The sequence below is a fragment of the Pseudorasbora parva genome, chromosome 13, assembly GCF_024679245.1.
Source record: "Pseudorasbora parva isolate DD20220531a chromosome 13, ASM2467924v1, whole genome shotgun sequence".
Classification (NCBI taxonomy): domain Eukaryota; kingdom Metazoa; phylum Chordata; class Actinopteri; order Cypriniformes; family Gobionidae; genus Pseudorasbora; species Pseudorasbora parva.
Genome location: NC_090184.1, coordinates 13,520,233 through 13,537,724, shown reverse-complemented (window position 1 = coordinate 13,537,724; position 17,492 = coordinate 13,520,233). Strand labels below are relative to the sequence as shown.

The 17,492-nt window shown below is 38.0% G+C and overlaps 1 protein-coding gene across 3 annotated transcripts in view; it reads left to right on the top strand.

The window, feature by feature from the left end:
* The first annotated feature begins 428 nt into the window (after positions 1 to 428).
* adamts13 (ADAM metallopeptidase with thrombospondin type 1 motif, 13) overlaps positions 429 to 17,492 on the top strand; it is a 30,709-nt gene continuing 13,645 nt past the window's right edge. The window contains exons 1-20 of one of the 3 annotated variants that reach the window (XM_067413219.1): positions 429 to 693; positions 1,444 to 1,510; positions 1,673 to 1,941; positions 2,046 to 2,208; positions 4,018 to 4,151; positions 4,790 to 4,873; positions 4,950 to 5,074; positions 5,335 to 5,481; positions 5,607 to 5,741; positions 7,934 to 8,084; positions 9,810 to 9,914; positions 10,017 to 10,168; positions 10,822 to 10,885; positions 13,695 to 13,821; positions 13,900 to 14,048; positions 14,178 to 14,298; positions 14,397 to 14,477; positions 14,651 to 14,832; positions 14,943 to 15,093; positions 17,004 to 17,133. In XM_067413219.1, coding sequence (XP_067269320.1) covers positions 598 to 693; positions 1,444 to 1,510; positions 1,673 to 1,941; positions 2,046 to 2,208; positions 4,018 to 4,151; positions 4,790 to 4,873; positions 4,950 to 5,074; positions 5,335 to 5,481; positions 5,607 to 5,741; positions 7,934 to 8,084; positions 9,810 to 9,914; positions 10,017 to 10,168; positions 10,822 to 10,885; positions 13,695 to 13,821; positions 13,900 to 14,048; positions 14,178 to 14,298; positions 14,397 to 14,477; positions 14,651 to 14,832; positions 14,943 to 15,093; positions 17,004 to 17,133 — 2,633 coding nt within the window. In that variant the 5' untranslated portion in view covers positions 429 to 597. Of the gene's footprint in view, positions 694 to 1,443; positions 1,511 to 1,672; positions 1,942 to 2,045; positions 2,209 to 4,017; positions 4,156 to 4,789; positions 4,874 to 4,949; positions 5,075 to 5,334; positions 5,482 to 5,606; positions 5,742 to 7,933; positions 8,085 to 9,809; positions 9,915 to 10,016; positions 10,169 to 10,821; positions 10,886 to 13,694; positions 13,822 to 13,899; positions 14,049 to 14,177; positions 14,299 to 14,396; positions 14,478 to 14,650; positions 14,833 to 14,942; positions 15,094 to 17,003; positions 17,134 to 17,492 lie in introns of those variants that run through there. The other 2 variants (XM_067413218.1, XM_067413220.1) reach the window with 2 other exon arrangements.

Sequence of the window (17,492 nt, the reverse complement as noted above, 5' to 3'; positions counted from 1 at the left end):
ATAAAAAGATTTCACACGAAAAGGGCCTTCGCCCTTTCAAGGCTTGCCAACATAATGCCCATGGGCATTAATTAATAATTATGCCTCACAATATAGGTTTGAGTGATCCTTTCTCTCACAAAGCTTGTTTTTCCCCCTCCTAAATTATTTATTTAATGCAGTGTCCCCCTCCATCATGTTCCTGTACCTGTGATTTGCAATTTTTCATACATGAGAATTATCTTCCAGTTTTCTAGCAATGTCATAAATCAATAAAACAGGCATCAATGGAGAGAGCCAACCACATCGCAGCTTGTTACCTTCTACACAGATCGTGGTGTGTCAACAAATATTGTCTGTCATTCATCAACTCAGTGTTTCAGTGGGGCTTCTCTTTGCTGATCAATAACCTTTTTTTGTTTGATCTTTCCAAAAAAAAAAAAAAAAAAAAAAAAAAAAGCAGTGTGAGAGACATTGAAACACATTGGTCTATGTACAGGACACTTTTTCAACCAACTTCAAACGTTTTTCATAGGATTTGCAGTGTTACGGTAGGCTGATCACTAATAGTCCTTGCTGGTTCAGCTACATTTGATTTGGTTAGTCCAGTGCTTTAGGATGTGGTCGAACATGGGAACTCTGATCTGGCTCTTTCTAGCTCCCGGCTTGTTAAAAACAACAGCTCTGCTGATTTCACAATGCACTTTGCAGAAGGTAAGTGGTTTTAAGCTGAAAAAGGCAAAGTTATGGCCTATTTTATAATGTTTACAAATTTTAGAACGTCCAGATGTACAAGGAATTTCCCTTGCTGTTGACATCAATGTAATATTAAAACAATAAAAATATGAAAATAAACAAAGTAATAAAATAACATGAAGAAGGGGACATGTACTAGCTTTCATTCACAAGTTTGGGATTAGTGATATTTTTATTATTATTTTTATATGTTAACCAAGGCTGCATTTATTTGATCAAACATGCAGTTGGAACATTAATATTAAGAAATATTAAAACCATTTAAATAGCTGTTTTAACAGATTGTTCAGAAATTATTATAATAGCTGATTTGCTGCTTAAGAAATGTTTATTATCAATGTTAAATACAGCAGTGCTGTACATTTTATGTAGATTTTTTTTCAAGATTCTTTGCGAACAGAAAGTTCAAAAGAACAGCATTTATTAAAAAAAATATTTTGTAACATGCCTATTATTAATGTCTTTTCTGTCACTTTTGATCAATTTAAGGCATTCTTGCTGAATTAAATAATTAATACATTTCTATTTTATTAAATTAATATCTTACTGACCCTAAACTTTTGAACAGTAGTGCAAATATTTGTATAAAACTTTAAATTAAATGATATTACCTTTGCTTGTTGCCATCCTTTTACAGTCTTTCTGTGTAAAGCTTTTTAAATGGTATTGTTTGTTCAAAATCAAATTGTTTTGTTTTCTTCTTCCCAGGATTTTTTAGAGTCACTGAAACCTCAAGATTTGTTTTATTATTTTGATACTATTTCGACTAAATCAGGTGAGTCTGATTCAGATATTGAGAAAGAGTGGTCACGAGTATGGAGTCAAAAGGTTTACAGATAGGCCATTAGGTTCATACATACACATACACACACACACATACAAGTCTGTATTTAAACTAAATATGTAAATATCCTGATTTTGAGTATGTTCTCTTCAGTGCCTCACTTTGAGCTGGTTTGGGTGAATTGCTCGAGGAATGAGTCTGTCAGAGGGCTGTGGAGGTGCTCGTTTCAAACCGAAGGAGAGAGATTTGAGTTGGGCCAGCACAGAGATGAACAACCGGTGTCCTGTCCCACAAGTCTGGAGATGGTGATCAACTCAACAGTCAGTGTGGTGAAGAAGAGGGAGGACATGTGCTGCGAGCAGCTGAAGTTACTGAGACCAGCACATACAAGAACTCTTCTCCCCGTCTGCCATGGCAAATTAGTAAGAAGATGTTTTATGACTATGCTTTATGTTCGTCCCATATACAGTATTTTTGGATAGCTATAGGAGACAAATTGCTAATTTCAGTCTATATTTGTCCTCAGCAAGGTCTGATTCAGTCCGGGGAGAGGAGGCTGAATATTCGCCCAGTGCTTCAGAAACACATAGACCATCTGAAGGATCTTACTATGGATTTACCTGCTGGTGTACCTCACCTGCTATTAACCCACACATTACCAGTGAGGACACATCTTAAACAGCCCAAGAGTGAGTGAACAATTTAGTGATTATTGATGTACAGTGTACCGTACGATTTAACTGAACATAAGCCTGTTAGTGGCCTGAAGTCCACAACGATACATTTTGCAATAAGTTTGCCCATATGTTCGAGGGGTCATTTGCATGCCGGCCACTACTTCTCTTTTAAAAAATTGTGGTCAAGTGGTTCCACACAACTATATTGAGTAAGTTTTACAAATAACAATTTAGTTATATGAACAAAAGAATGTCAAGTAAAGCTGACAAAATATCTAAGTAATCCAAACCAGATGAATGTGTCACTGTTACATAATATTTATATGTGTAGTATACTTAATAAGGTTGTTACATTTATAAATGTTTATTATGTTAGGTGAACACATTTGTTGATTTAATTTACTTTATTAAAGGGTTACTTCAACCAAAAATGAAATTTATGTAATTAATGACTGACCCTAATGTCGTTCGACCCCCGTAAGACCTCTGTTCATCTTCAGAACACAGTGTAAGATATTTTTTATTTAGTCCGAGAGGTTCTGTCTCGCCATAGAAAACACACAGTATACCGTATTGAATCATGATTCGGATCGCCAATGTCACGTGATTTCAGCATTTTGGCAGTTTGACACACAATCCGAATCATGAATTAAATACAGTGATTCATAACCGCTTGAATATTTGTTTGAGGATTGAAAACAAGGAAGAGAAGACACTGCTGAATAAAGTTATAGTTTTTGTTATTTTTGGACCAAAATATATTTTTGATGCTTCAAGAGATTCTAACTAACCCACAGATGTCACATATGGACTACTTTGATGATGTTTTTATTACCTTTCTGGTCCTTCTGGAAAGGGACAGTATACTGTGCATACGTTTTCTATGAAGAGACAGAAAGCTCTCGGACTAAATATAAAATATCTTAAACCGTGTTCCGAAGATGAACGGAGGTCTTACGGGTGTGGAACGACATTAGTCATTAATTACATCAATTTAATTTTTGGGTGAACTAACCCTTTAAGTTGACCGAACAAACACTTATTAAGTAAAGCTGACAAAACTCATTTTTAGTAAAGCAACAACTCAGTAAACTTAAATTAAATTAGGGACATGAGTTTTTTAATTAATGTGAAATATGATATGAGTGCAACTAACAACGGTGCAAGTGCATTTTTTTTGAGTGCACTTGTGACACTTTTTTATAACAGTTTTAAAAATAAAACTTTAATATATTAATGCACTTATTAAACATACAGTGCAGAATCATTTGATTCATTCATTAGTACAAACAATTAGTTTAAAACATTAGCCCTGTTTCAAATGATGCACTTTATTTACAGTCTTGTGGGCTTACAATGGCTGCCGCATACGGGTGATCGTGAAGTCCACAAAAGCGCATAGGGTGTCCCATTTGACATTTTAGAGGAATTCTTTGAGGAATTAAATACCACTAATGTTTGTTGTTCAGAAACACACAACAACAGGCATACAACATAACAGCATGGAAATACATGTACAACATAACTGCCAAGAATGAATCTAAAATGTGTCTAAAATTACTATTTTTGTTGGACTGTTATATAAAAGAAATATCACATTCGCAATCGAGCTGTTTGTCTGAACATCATAAAGGATGCTAGTTGTTTCTACAGCTAAACCAGTTTCAGTATGCTGAAGTAGATGTAAAGTACTATCAAACTGCTAATTTGGTCAAACTACAATCCTCAAAAATCTAAAAACACCATTTTGAAGAAATTAAACCGCATTTTATCAATATTATTGCTGCTTTTATTCAGTTGCGTGATCTGCATCTTTCTTAGGCCAGTTCAGGTTACGGAGGACACCTCTGGGGTCAGAGGTCACACATCTGGAGCTAGCAGTGGTGGTTGGTCCAGATGTTTATGATGTCCATAGGCAAGACACTGAGAGATACATCCTAACCAACCTCAACATCGTATGTGTGTGTTTAATCTACATTTTCAAAATATTGTATATGAATATATGTACAATGAATTTAACATACACTATATTGCCAAACAATTTGGGATGCCTGCCTATACATGCACATGAACTTTGCACGATTTACACCACTGCATCCCAAGCTTTGCATTGCACTTGGTGATGTAAGGTTTGTATGCAGCTGCTCAGCCGGCCATGGTAACCCATTCCATGAAGTTCTCTAGGCACTTTTCTTCAGATAATCTGAAGGCCACACAAAGTTTGGAGGTCTGTAACTATTGACTGCAGAAAGTTGGCGACTTCTGTGCACTGTGCATGCGCTGACCCGCTCTGTGATTTCACGTGGCCTAGCACTTTGTTGCTAAGTTACTGTTGTTCCCAATTGCTTCCACTTTGTTATAAGACCACTAAGAGTTGACCGTGGAATATTTAGTAGTGAGGAAATTTCACGAATGCACTGAGCTCCTGAGAGTGATCTATTCTTCCACAAATGTTTGTAGAAGTGCCTGCATGCCTGTGTGCTTGATTTATGCTTGTCCCAATACTTTTGGTAATGTAGTGTGTACAAAATATGGAATAGGATTAGTGCATATTAAATATACTTTTTTTGGACAATCTTTTCTACACTTGCAGGCCTCTGAGCTTCTGAGAGATGTTAGTCTTGGTGCCAATATAAGAGTTCACCTTGTCCGTATGGTCATTCTCACAGAGCCAAAGGTTTGTCCAAATGTCTGTTTGACCTAACGCCATTATATGAATCCACAAGGACAATAGAGTTTGTTTTATTCCACAGCCAGACATCCAGATCTCTGAAAATATAACCTCTTCTCTGAAAAGTGTGTGCGAGTGGGGTCAGAAGGTCAACCCTGATGCGGACACTGACCCTTTACATGCAGATCTGCTGTTATACATTACCAGGTGTGTTCAAAATCCATAGAGAGCTCTCTGAACTAAAACACCATCATTCCTCTTTACTGTGCAATTTTGTCCAGTATTGTGCAGACAGTAAACTATTTGGAAAATTATGGAACTTTCCTTGTGTGTGTTCTAAAATAATGCCTAAAACTCTTAAATTTAAATCCTTTTTTGAGCAAGATGTTAGATATCTTGCAAAAATCTCAAGAATATCTTCTCTTTTGGCATACTTGCATTTTACAACTCTCTTTGACATCACTAAGGTTTGATCTGGTGTTGCCTAATGGGAATAAGCTTGTGAGAGGTGTAACTCAGCTGGGTGGAGTTTGTTCTACTCAGTGGAACTGTGTGATTACTGAGGATACAGGCTTTGATCTTGGCATCACCATTGCACATGAGATTGGCCACAGGTAACCTTGAGAAGTTTATTTCCACAAAAAAAAAAAACTCAGATGATTCATACTGCTATGCTAAAATGTAAGTTAAAAAACAGTCTGAATTATTGTAAATCAAGTCTTGCTTATTGTCTTTTCAGTTTTGGCATAAATCACGATGGAATAGACAACACATGCAGCTCTAGTGGCTTTATGATGGCATCTGACGGAGGTTATAACAGTGTCGATCTGACCTGGTCCCAGTGCAGCAGGGATCAGCTCCACAACTTCTTCAGGTGTCACTCACTTCCCTTATAAAGTTAATTCAAGTGTTCTATTCACTTTTTTTTAAACTAGAAATATGAAAGTACACTTTCAGTCTACTTTTTATATACAAACCTGATTCAAAAAAAGTTGAGACACTGTACAAATTGTGAATAAAAGAGAATGCAATGATGTGAAAGATTCAAATTTCAGTATTTGATTCAGAATGCGTGACATGTCAAATGTTTAAACTGAGAAAATGTATCATTTTAAGGGAAAAATATGTTGATTTTAAATATGGCATCAATACATCTCAGAAAAGTTGGGACAAGGCCATGTTTACCACTGTGTGGCATCCCCTCTTCTTTTTATAACAGTCTGCAAATGTCTGGGGACTGAGACGACAAGTTGCCCAAGTTTAGGAATAGGAATGTTGTTCCATTCTTGTCTAATACAGGCTTCTAGTTGCTCAACTGTCTTAGGTCTTCTTTATCGCTTCTTCCTCTTTATGATGCGCTAAATGTTTTCTATGGGTGAAAGATCTGGACTGCAGGCTGGCCATTTCAGTACCCGGATCCTTCTTCTACTCAGCCATGATGTTGTAATTGATGCAGTATGTGGTCTGGCATTGTCATGTTGGAAAATGTAAGGTCTTCCCTGAAAGAGACGACGTCTGAATGGGAGCATATGTTGTTGGGTATAGAACTTGGGTATACCTTTCAGCATTGATGGTGCCTTTCCAGATGTGTAAGCTGCCCATGCCACACACTAACTCATGCAATCCCATACCATCAGAGCTTCTAAACTGAGCGCTGATAACAACGGGTTGTCCTTGTCCTCTTTAGTCCGGATGACATGGCGATGGCGTCATAGTTTTCCAAAAAGACTTTCAAATTTTGATTCATCTGACCACAAGAACACTTTTCCACATTACCACAGTCCATTTTAAATGAGCCTTGGCTCAGAGAAAATACCTGCGCTTCTGGATCATGTTTAGATATGGCTTTTTTTTTTATCTATAGAGTTTTAGCCGGGAACGGCGAATGGCACAGTGGATTGTGTTCATGACAAGGTTTTCTGGAAGTATTCCTGAGCCCATTCCTGTATGTGATGTAGTGATGTCTAAGGGCCCCAGCCTTGTTTTTCAGCCTTGATCCTTACGCACTCATAGATTGTTCCAGATTCTCTGAATCTTTGGATGATATTATGGACTGTAGATAATGGTAACTTCAAACTCTTTGCAATGTTTCTCTGAGAAACTCCTTTCTGATATTGCTCCACTATTTTTCACTCCAGAATTGCTGGAATTGGTGATCCTCTGCCCATCTTAACTTCTGAGAGACACTGCCACTCTGAGAGGCTCTTTTTATACCAATCATGTTGACAATTGACCTAATAAGATGCAAATTGGTCCTTCAGCTGTTCCTTATATGTACATTTGTAAATTATTGCATTTCTTTTTTATTAACAATTTGTACAGTGTCCCAACTTTTATGGAACTGAGTTTGTACTTCTCAGAAATATACTTAAAAATGCACTTAAGTATACTTGACTTACACTGAGAGAAAAGTCTAACGTATATTTGGCCTATACTTAATCTTTTGATTGAGATATCCTTAAACGTATAATTACGTATTTAAAGTATACTTGGCTTGTAAGTGTGTTTAAACTTTTTTGAGTAGTCTATTAAATATACGTTTTTTCATAGTTTTACATATAGCCTTATTAAACTTACATTGTTTGAAAATATTGATTAGAAAATTTATATAAAACAAATATGTTCCCAATTCTGCATATTTAGGTTGTCTTTAGAAGGGCCCTTTAATCGCTAATAGTAAATTTTCCTTTCGGTCATACTGTGGTGTCTCCAGACACGATTTCACTCTGTGGATGCACATTTCATTGTATAGCTAACAAATAAAAAAATGGGGCCAATTATTTAAAATTGTAATAGTATTTTAAGACATCAATGTTTTGACTTTATTGTTGATAAAACAAATGCATGTTTGGTGAGCATAAAATTAGTTTTCAAAAAACAATTAAAAAAATCATCCACCAATAATACTTAATTTTGAACAGTAGTGTATTTTATAGAGTATGCCCTTTGAACTCCCTTCCTACCCCCTGGTATCCTTAAAGTGTTATTTTAAGTAATTTACAATGTTCTACACATCATGTGGATGCTCTTTATAACACGAGTGTGTGTTCGCTGTCTGCTGTGTAGTGCTGGCAAAGCAGAGTGTGTTAAGGATGTTCCGGTCTTGGGTGGTTCAGTGCAGGACTGGAGGCCTGGTCTGTTCTATGGAGTGGACGATCAGTGCCGTATAGCATTTGGCAGCTCAGCTACTGCTTGTTCTTTCACTAAGGATGATATGGTGAGTAAGAATGACCATCATAAGACATTTATCAGTGTAAATCATCAGAGGGTACAAAACACACATTTGCCAATCTCATATTAATCTTGAGTACCTATAGAGTAGTATAGCATCCTTCATATCTCCGAAGAGTCTTTAGTTTTATCATATTGATAAAAGACAGATAAACTGTACAGAGTCTTTCCGAAAATAGCCAAACTCGTGGAGGAGTGCAGTGGGCGGAGCTAAAGGGTCAAGAGTGCACACACACACACACACACACACACACACACACACACACACACACACACACACACACACACACACACACACACACGCACACACACACACACACACACACACACACACACACACACACACACATCATGATGTGTGTGACCAAATCAAATGTAGCTGAACCAGCAAGGACTACTAGTGATCAGCCTACCGTAACACTGCAAATCCTATGACAATACATCGTGGCAGTATCCCTGGATAACTTTCGATTAACTTTAATGACCTGAAATCGCTTGACCAATGCAGTTCTCTGTTTTGTGTTGACATGTTTCCTATTGATACAGGAAGATGGGTGTAATATAAGAGGTTAGCTATTTTTTTTAATACCCAGTAGGCTTTGGTTACATCACACCCATGAACATAATTTTCCACTTGTTAACAGGCAGAAGGTATCATTTTTGACTGGACAAAAATCTGTAAAATGCACCATGAGTCTTCAGTATTTCTAGTCTAATTTCACAGAGCACTTTACATTTTTCTAAAGTTTGAGGTCAGTAAAATGTTGTTTTTGATAGAAATAAATTAATGGAAGAAAAGTAATGCCAAATGTATTTGAAACAAAAAAGCTTGTTAAATTGCAATTGAAAAAAAATATGCATTGCATTAACCATGCTTATATTTTAATGCGTTGTATTTTTAGGACTTTCATTTTTATAGGCTAAAATTTAACCTGGTTATATATTTAAGCTGTAAATATTTCAATGTAAAACATTACTGCAGTTCCCGGATGTGCAATGTTTAATTTTCTGTGGAATTTTAATCACTGTGGAAGCGAATTTGTAAAACAAAATAAAATGGACAGAGATAATGCGTGTGTGTGTATGTGTGTATATATATATATATTTAGCTTAATATTTTTAATCAGACCTAATATTTTGGATGCAAAATCTAAAGATGAAAATGGATTATAAAATTTTTAATAATCATAATGTAAATGTGTGTGTAATGTTTTAAATTGCAATTCAACAAGCTCTTTTGTTTCAAATACATTTGGCATTATTTTACATCCATATAAATATTTCCAAATAAATGTTTGACCGATATTCTTTTTCAACGAAATGCTATATGCTTCTATTCACCGAAAAATCATGAAAGATAAAGAAATAAAACAAAAACATTAAGCAGCACAACGTATCAGCGTATTTAAATGATTTCTGAAGGATCACGTGAAACTGGAGTAATGATGCTAAAAATTCAGCTTTGTCATTACAGGAGTACAAATTGTAATAATATTTTACAATATTACTGGATTTACTGGATTTTTGATCAAATACATGTGGATTTGATACACATAAGAGACTTTAAATAAAAATAAAAATCTTTAAAACCTCTTATAAGGGGTTTGTATCACAGTTTGATTGCAGTTTTTACTTTGTCAATAAATATCTCTCCCAGACATTCCGCTGAGGTTAGTTGTGATGATGTTTGTTTCTCTCTGGTGTCATCAAGGCAAGCTGCCGGGTTCTGTCCTGCCATATCAACCCTCGTGACCGTAGCTCGTGTACTCGTCTCCTTGTTCCACTACTGGACGGGACGGAGTGTGGGCCCAGTCAGGTGACACACTGCTATGACCAACCCTTTTTTACATCGAATGAATATGCATTGTACATGACAAATACAGATTGGCATTACTGTTCTCATTCTGTGTTGCTGTAGTGGTGTTTTAAAGGTCGGTGTGTGACTCCTTCCACTTTGGGTTCCTCCATGATTGTTCACGGCTCATGGTCTTCATGGTCCGAATTCTCTCCCTGCTCGCGAACATGCGGAGGAGGAATCACTCACCGCAGAAGGCAGTGCAACAACCCCAGGTGCGAGAGTGAGAACATGACAGGGACAGCTGGTGTCAGAAATAGGAGCATACAATAACATCTACTCAGGCTACTAAAACAAACACCAACTTTAAATTGTATGTAGAAGGTAGAATGCGATGTCCAGCATGACATTATTATGAATGTGCATGCATACACTGGAGAAAAAAAAATCAGGTCTCCAATTGAAAATTTTCTAGTGACTGATCACATCTAAATTTTTCAGTTGGCCAAATTGAAATAGAAAATTTTTAATTGGAAACATTATTATTATTTTTTACAGTGTATCCATGAGTTTTAACTGAGAAACTTGTGGTTATTTATTAAATCCCACGCTAATATAGTCCTTATTTAAATAGTGCCTTATAAAATACAGATTGTTTCAAGGCAGGTTTACAGTGATATCAGGAAAATGATGCATTTCAGCTGTTGCTCAGCTGAAGTCAGTTCAGTATTGTTTCAGGTTTCGTTGTAAAGATCATCAATTATTAAATTAGTTAATTTTATCTATAAAGCAGTTCTGCAAAAAAAAGGAGAGAGATCATCATGCAGCTCAGTTCAGTTCTCACTCAACATTGGCAGTACTGTCAGATCAATAATATTGTTGAATTAATATATGTATATATGTATTTAGATTGACATTTGTGTTTCAGGGCAGCCTTTGGTGGTTCCGTCTGTAAAGGACAGGACATAGAAGCTGAACTTTGTAATCGGCAGGTAACCGCTACCGAGCATGTTTACTTTGGGCCTCCGTAGGTCATGTTAGTCAAATTAAAGGGTTAGTTCACCCAAAAATGTATTTTTTTTTTCATTAATTACTCACCCTCATGTTGTTGGACACCCGTAACACCTTTGTTCATCTTCGGAACACAAATAAAGATATTTTTGTTGAAAGCTGATGGCTGAGAAAGGCTTCAGATACGCCTCCATTAGCATTCAGTAAATTTCCACTCACAAGACCCATAAAAGGCACTAAAAACATCGATGCAAAGTCCATCTCAATACAGTGGCTGTACACTAATTTTACGAAGCGACAAGAATAGTTTTTGTGCGCAAAAAAACAAAATAATGACTTTATCCACCAAGTTATTGTCTTCCGTGTAAGTCTCGGACGTGAACTCACGCGATAGCAGTTCTCCTCTGGGTCATGTATTCTAACGGCGGATCTGCATCATATTCTCACGCATGCTTCAAGTCCACATCAATAACTTGATGGATAAAGTCGTTATTTAGATTTTTGTGTGCACATTAACTATTTTCGTCACATTGTAAAATTATTGTGCAGTCACTGTAGTGAGATGGACTTTGTATCGATGTTTTTAGTGTCTTTTATTGGTCTTGTGAGTGGGAATGTACTGAATGCCAATATAGGCCTATCTGAAGACTTTCTCAGTCATCAGCTTTCAACAAAAATATCTTCATTTGTGTTCCGAAGATGAACGAAGGTCTTATGGGTGTCCAACGACATGAGGGTGAGTAATTAATTAAATCATTTTTATTTTATTGGTGAACTAACCCTTTAAAGGGTTGCATCTATACATTGCCACAAGGCTGCAGTGATATCTGTATGCTGGCCTGCCTTTTTTATGTCATTTATTCTATTATTCTATTTCTATTATTGCTAAATAGCATTTTCAGTGTAGATGTATGAGTACAGTTTTCAGGTTTCCTCTATTATTTCACATCACTGATCTTCCAGCAACTCTTTCAGTCTTGCAAGAGTGTGATTTATAAACACAATTAGGGTGTAAAAGGGGACTAGTGAGTAAGTTTTCTTGCTCCCCTTGATTTCCCCCCAAAAATCTGTAGTCCCATTTAGCCATTTGTTACATAATAGCAAGAACAGGGTATTTCTGATGTACTGTATTTTATGCCATAGAATAAAACATGAACATACCTACACCTTGTGTTAACCACAGACTTTATTTCAGGCATTTAAAACAACAACAACAAAAACGTTTACTTCAACATGATTGAATTGTAAGCGTCTGGTATCATTTATTAATTTAGAATTGTGTTAATTTCTCCATACACTAAAACATTTGAAACCTTTGTATAAATGAATATTACGATGACATGAATTAACACTGAACAATGGAATATTTGTAACATGTGGGACGAGAAAAGGCAGGCAGAAACATAGATTTATTTGCAGGAGTTTAATGAAAGAAACAGAACAACAAAGAACACTGTGCGCAAGGGAACCAACAGCAACCATTACATTCACAATAACTGACAGAGAACAAGGGAAACACAAGTGCCAAGACCCAAGACCAGCAGTGAAAAATTAAGACCAAGAGTCAGGAGAGCAATTAATTAAAAATTTTTTTTAGAAGATGAATAGTTTGCAGTTTTATTAGCAGAAGCCAGCTTCAAGTCTCACAAGGAGTTCATAGGCCGCGCTCACTCGATCACTGTCCTGTTGCCCCGCCCTTTCATACATACAATTGTCCCAACAATTATACTGTTTTCAAGGTCTATCCATGTCATTACTGCAATGTGGATGGTTCTGATTGGCTCAGAGAAAATGAACAGTCATGGTAAATTTCCACATGTCAGTTAATCTGATGCACGTGTCCACAGACATGTCACTTGTTGATGCTTTCATCCTGGAATTAGGCCCGTAGTGACCTTCCAGGTCTAAAGCACCAGCTTGCCCAGAACAACAAGTCTATTCATCTCTTAGAGTACCCATTGTACAACATCTCAACACTGATCTGTAACGCAGAATATTGCGCACATACAGGGATACACAGTCTTTCTAAGGTTGGAGCTGATTAAGCTCCAGTTCTAACCAGAAACTTTCCTAAAACATACTGATAACATGCTTTCTCTTAGTGAGAGGTACAGACAGTAGTACAGGCAATATTCATCTTGATTCTTTAGTGTTTCAGTAAAAGGAAGTATAAAATTAATAGAATAAAATAAAATATAATAAATTAAATGAAAGTTCATAGTTCGTTTTTTCTTTTTTTGTCAGCATAATATTTACGCAAAATAATAACACCCAGAAATTTTTAAGTTAATAATTCAATTAAAAGGACAGTCATGGTTTTCTACTGTTGGTAAATAGTCACATGACATGCAGGTAAACAATAAAGTATTTAATTTGTTGGTATGTTTTGTTTTGATTGTCTTTCTTTTAAAATTATTTATTTGTATGTATGTTTGTTTTAATGTTACATTTTTATAATTGTATTAATGACTAGTTTTTCATCAACTAATTTCTGCGGTTCTCTTGTTAACCTCCAGGGTTAACAAACCCCAGTTTGGGAAACCCTGATCTAGAATAAATTATGGAAGTCAATGGAACAAAGTGTAGTGTGACTGCACCTTAATAACAGGATATTTACATAAAACAGCTTGTTTATGGTCGGACAGAGGGTGAAAAGCTTTAATGTAAAACTGTTCAAATAAAAGGTACTGCTGTTTTAGTGCAAGAAAGCTTAAAGACATAACTTTAAATTATGTTATCTAACCCAGTAAATTCATTGTGATTTACCTGGCTTCCCATTGTTTGTTACAGCCATGTGAGTCGACTCAGCTGGAATTCATGTCTCAGCAGTGCTCAGCCACAGACCAGCAGCCTCTTTCAGTGTCTACAGACTCCAGCTCAGTCTACTCTTGGATCCCTGCCGTCAGCTTCACCTCAGGTCAACCTAATAAAGGTCTTCCAGTTGAATTTGTCTCTTGTTGTTTTCTCTGTTCTCAAGTCTTTCTCTCCCTTCCAGGTGACGCTCAGTGTAAACTAATGTGTCGCTCACGTGAGCAGGACTTCATGGTGAGTCGCGGGTCTCAGTTCATTGATGGGACGCGGTGTGAAGCTGGTAATTCTGTGCCACCTGGTTCCATTTCTGCCTGTCTGGGTGGAAAGTGCCAGGTAATGTCACACTCATAATGTAAAGTAAACAAAGTCTACTTTATATTTAATTGAAGTATGTTTCTGTCCACTTTGACTTTTATTGGACACTGAATATTTAACACATATAATAACGGTTATTTTTAATAGCTGTTTGGCTGTGATGGAGTAATGCATTCTGGGAAGTTGGAGGATGTGTGTGGGGTGTGTGGGGGCAATGGCTCCACCTGCCAGTTCATCTCAAAGACCTATTCAGGTGGAGAGGCTGGAGGTAGGTCGGGTCATTCTCAGACATATCCATCATTTGTCCATTTTTTTTGCTTTCCATAATAGGCATAATAACCAATTTTTGTCTGTTGTTGTTTTAAGAGTATGTCACTTTCCTCACCCTTCCTCTGAACGCCTCTCGGGTTCATGTGATTAACACAAAGCCGGTTTTTACACACCTTGGTGAGTGTAGCTACTTTCACACAACAGCACATTACAGTTTTGAGTCCTCAGAAATAATGTTATTTATCCCTTTGAAGACAAAGCTAAGTTTTCAGCAGCCATTACTCCAGACTTTAGTGTCATATGATCCTTCAGAAAGACTATATGAAAGAAATTGTTCCTCTTTCCGGTAGCGGTGCTATTAAATGATAAATATGTGGTGTCTGGAGACGGAAGCCCAGGGCTAAGCATCACATACCCCTCACCTCTGGAGAAGAGCCCCATGATCTATAACCTCTACCTCACACCTGACCACCAACCTCAAACTGAAGAGCTCACTATTTCTGGACCAGTCACAGACAAGATCCACATACAGGTGTAGCATCTGAATTATAATCATTCTTTGTTACAACTTCTTTGTGTATTACTTTATGAATATCAATTTTCAGTAATCATTGTTTGTAAAAAAATTTTTCGCTTTTTTAGGTGTTTCGGAAATATGGGCAAGAGTATGGAGACCTTACCAGTCCAAACATCTCATACCAGTACTACTCATTTGATGCTGTTTCAGTGGAGAGAGCTGTTGAGGGCAGATGGTCCACTGTTATATCAGCCTGCTCAGTAACCTGTGGCACAGGTAATGTCTTGGTTACTGTTGTAACCCTTCGTTCCCTGATGGAGAGAATGAGAAGTACTGACACTAGGGTACTCGCACTTTGGAGCCCAAACACATTTCACAATTAGAGAAAGGAAAAGAATTTGCATATGCCACTTGCCAGAGATGGAGTGTATCCACTCATTCAAGTTTGTGGTGAGGAGACGAGACAGTGTCCTGGCCATTTTAGAGAGTAGTCCAATGTTATGGGAGGGACATAATGTCTTGTTCCCTCCATCAGGTAATGGAGGTTACAACAGTAATCAAGACATTCCATATCTGTCAGTCACTTCGACGCTGTGTTGATGTACTGACACAGAGAAAATCCCACAACCAGCTTAACCATGTTATGAGGTTTTGGCAGTGTAGATGTCGGAAAGCTACTGCAAGCCGAGTAACAAGTCCTCTCTCAATGTTTTATTCTTCCCAACACCCCACATAAGCAACGCCGTCCACAGGTTTACCAGTGGGGAAACTGCACCATGGAAAATACATCATAGGGGATTACAGTCAGGGAATTACTACATATGGAGCACCTAGCCACAAGTACATGGGTTGAGGTGAAAGGGCATACTTCATGAGTACTGGCCCTGGAGACAGCCTTCCCCAAAAAGTTGCTGCTCAGACCATCTAAAGGAGGGCCATCTTCAAAGAGAGGGCACACAACTCTACTGATTCCAGGAGCTCAAAAGGAGACTACAGAGAGGTCCTAGGGGGAATAAGGTGTGGTCTTGGGTGGGGGGTGTTACCTGGCACCTCTGAGGAACCTGGTAATATTTCCCTAAAGACTTACTGTCCACTGCACTGTGATGTGCCACTATGGTGGCCAAATACACACAGGTGTAGGGGGACAGCCGCCCCTTCATCCTCCTGCAGGAAGGAAAGCACCAACCCAACTGCCCATCTCTGTGGGTCTTCACCTCAGGAAGAACACCAGCTTGCAAACAGATGCCACTTCAAGGCATTGAGCCGCTCTGGGGGGCTCTGGCCTGAGTGATAGGATCTACCACTACTGGTGGTAGTTCACTTAGGTCTTCCGGCCAAACATGTAAGTTCCAGAGGTCTGGGCGCTGGTGCCAAAATGTGCCTCAAAGGTCCTTCCTCAGGGGAAGTTGCCTTTTTTTGGAGGTGATGGGAGATGGTGGGTGAGTTTCGACATGTGACGTGAACGTAAACAGTTTATAAAAGCTAAAGTTGCGGTGTTGTCCATCCAGGTCAACCTGTCCAGAAGTCTGAAACTGTGCCCATTGCATATCTTGGATGTGTCTGTTGTGATAACAACACACCTAGACAACTGACACTTGTTCTAAGGGAACCCCTGCCCATAGAATTGCTAAGTCTGTCCAAATGACAGATCGGCATCTGTGGCAACAGATCGGCTTGACCATACCCATCTCTGGACTTGAGTCTGGAGCCAGTGCTGAAGTGGTCTCATATGCGTCAAACCTGAGCAGCATAACCACGGCAGAGGACGCTATATGTCTTAGGACCCTCTGAAATTGTTTCAATGGGACCAATGTCTTTCCCCTGAATGACTTCAGGCAGTTCAGTACCGACTTGTACTGTACTTACCGAAGTGTGCTCGTTTGAGAGACACGCCATCATAGTGACTGAGTCCAACTCCTTCCCAAGAAAAGAGATGATCTGAACCAGGGAGAGATTGCTCTTTCCCAGTTGACCTCAAGCCCCAATCGGCTGTGGTGTCTAAGCACCAAGTCAAGGGCAGCCTCTGTGACTTTGGTAAAGACGAAAGGGGACAGGGACACCCCGAAAGGGAGGACCAAATTATCCATAAATACGGATAAAAAAATTTGTATGCCCAGTATTTGTGTACATACCATTTATAGATGTAATTTGTTTTTGAACTGATTGATCTGATCTCTCTGTTGTAGGCATCCAGAAAATCAGTCAGCACTGTGTAGATGTGGTCACACTCGAGCACCTGGAAGATGAGCTCTGTAGTACATCCCTTCAAACACCAGATCTGCTGCAGCCCTGCTTTCTGCCAAGCTGCCCACCCAGGTTCCATTCAGTGTTTCAGGTTCATAGTTTTGCCTCAGAGGAACAAGCGGCCAATCAAACATACTAGGAACTATAATACAAGTTTCAAATATTTGTTTTCATTTATCTTGACGACAACCAAAAAGGAAACCACTCTGTACAACATGACCCACTTGATGTAGACTTCAGCGGTGTCCGAATTCAGTCTGAAACTGTCTGAAAACCAAACAGGGTTCACCTGTCTAACAGAGAAAACTCACCTGTCAGTTTCTGGTCTTAGATTAAGCCAGGATTAGGACCCGACAATTAATATTTCATTATAAATAACATTTATTGAGGGACGAATACTAGGGCTGAATGTGTAATTTTCAGTATAATTT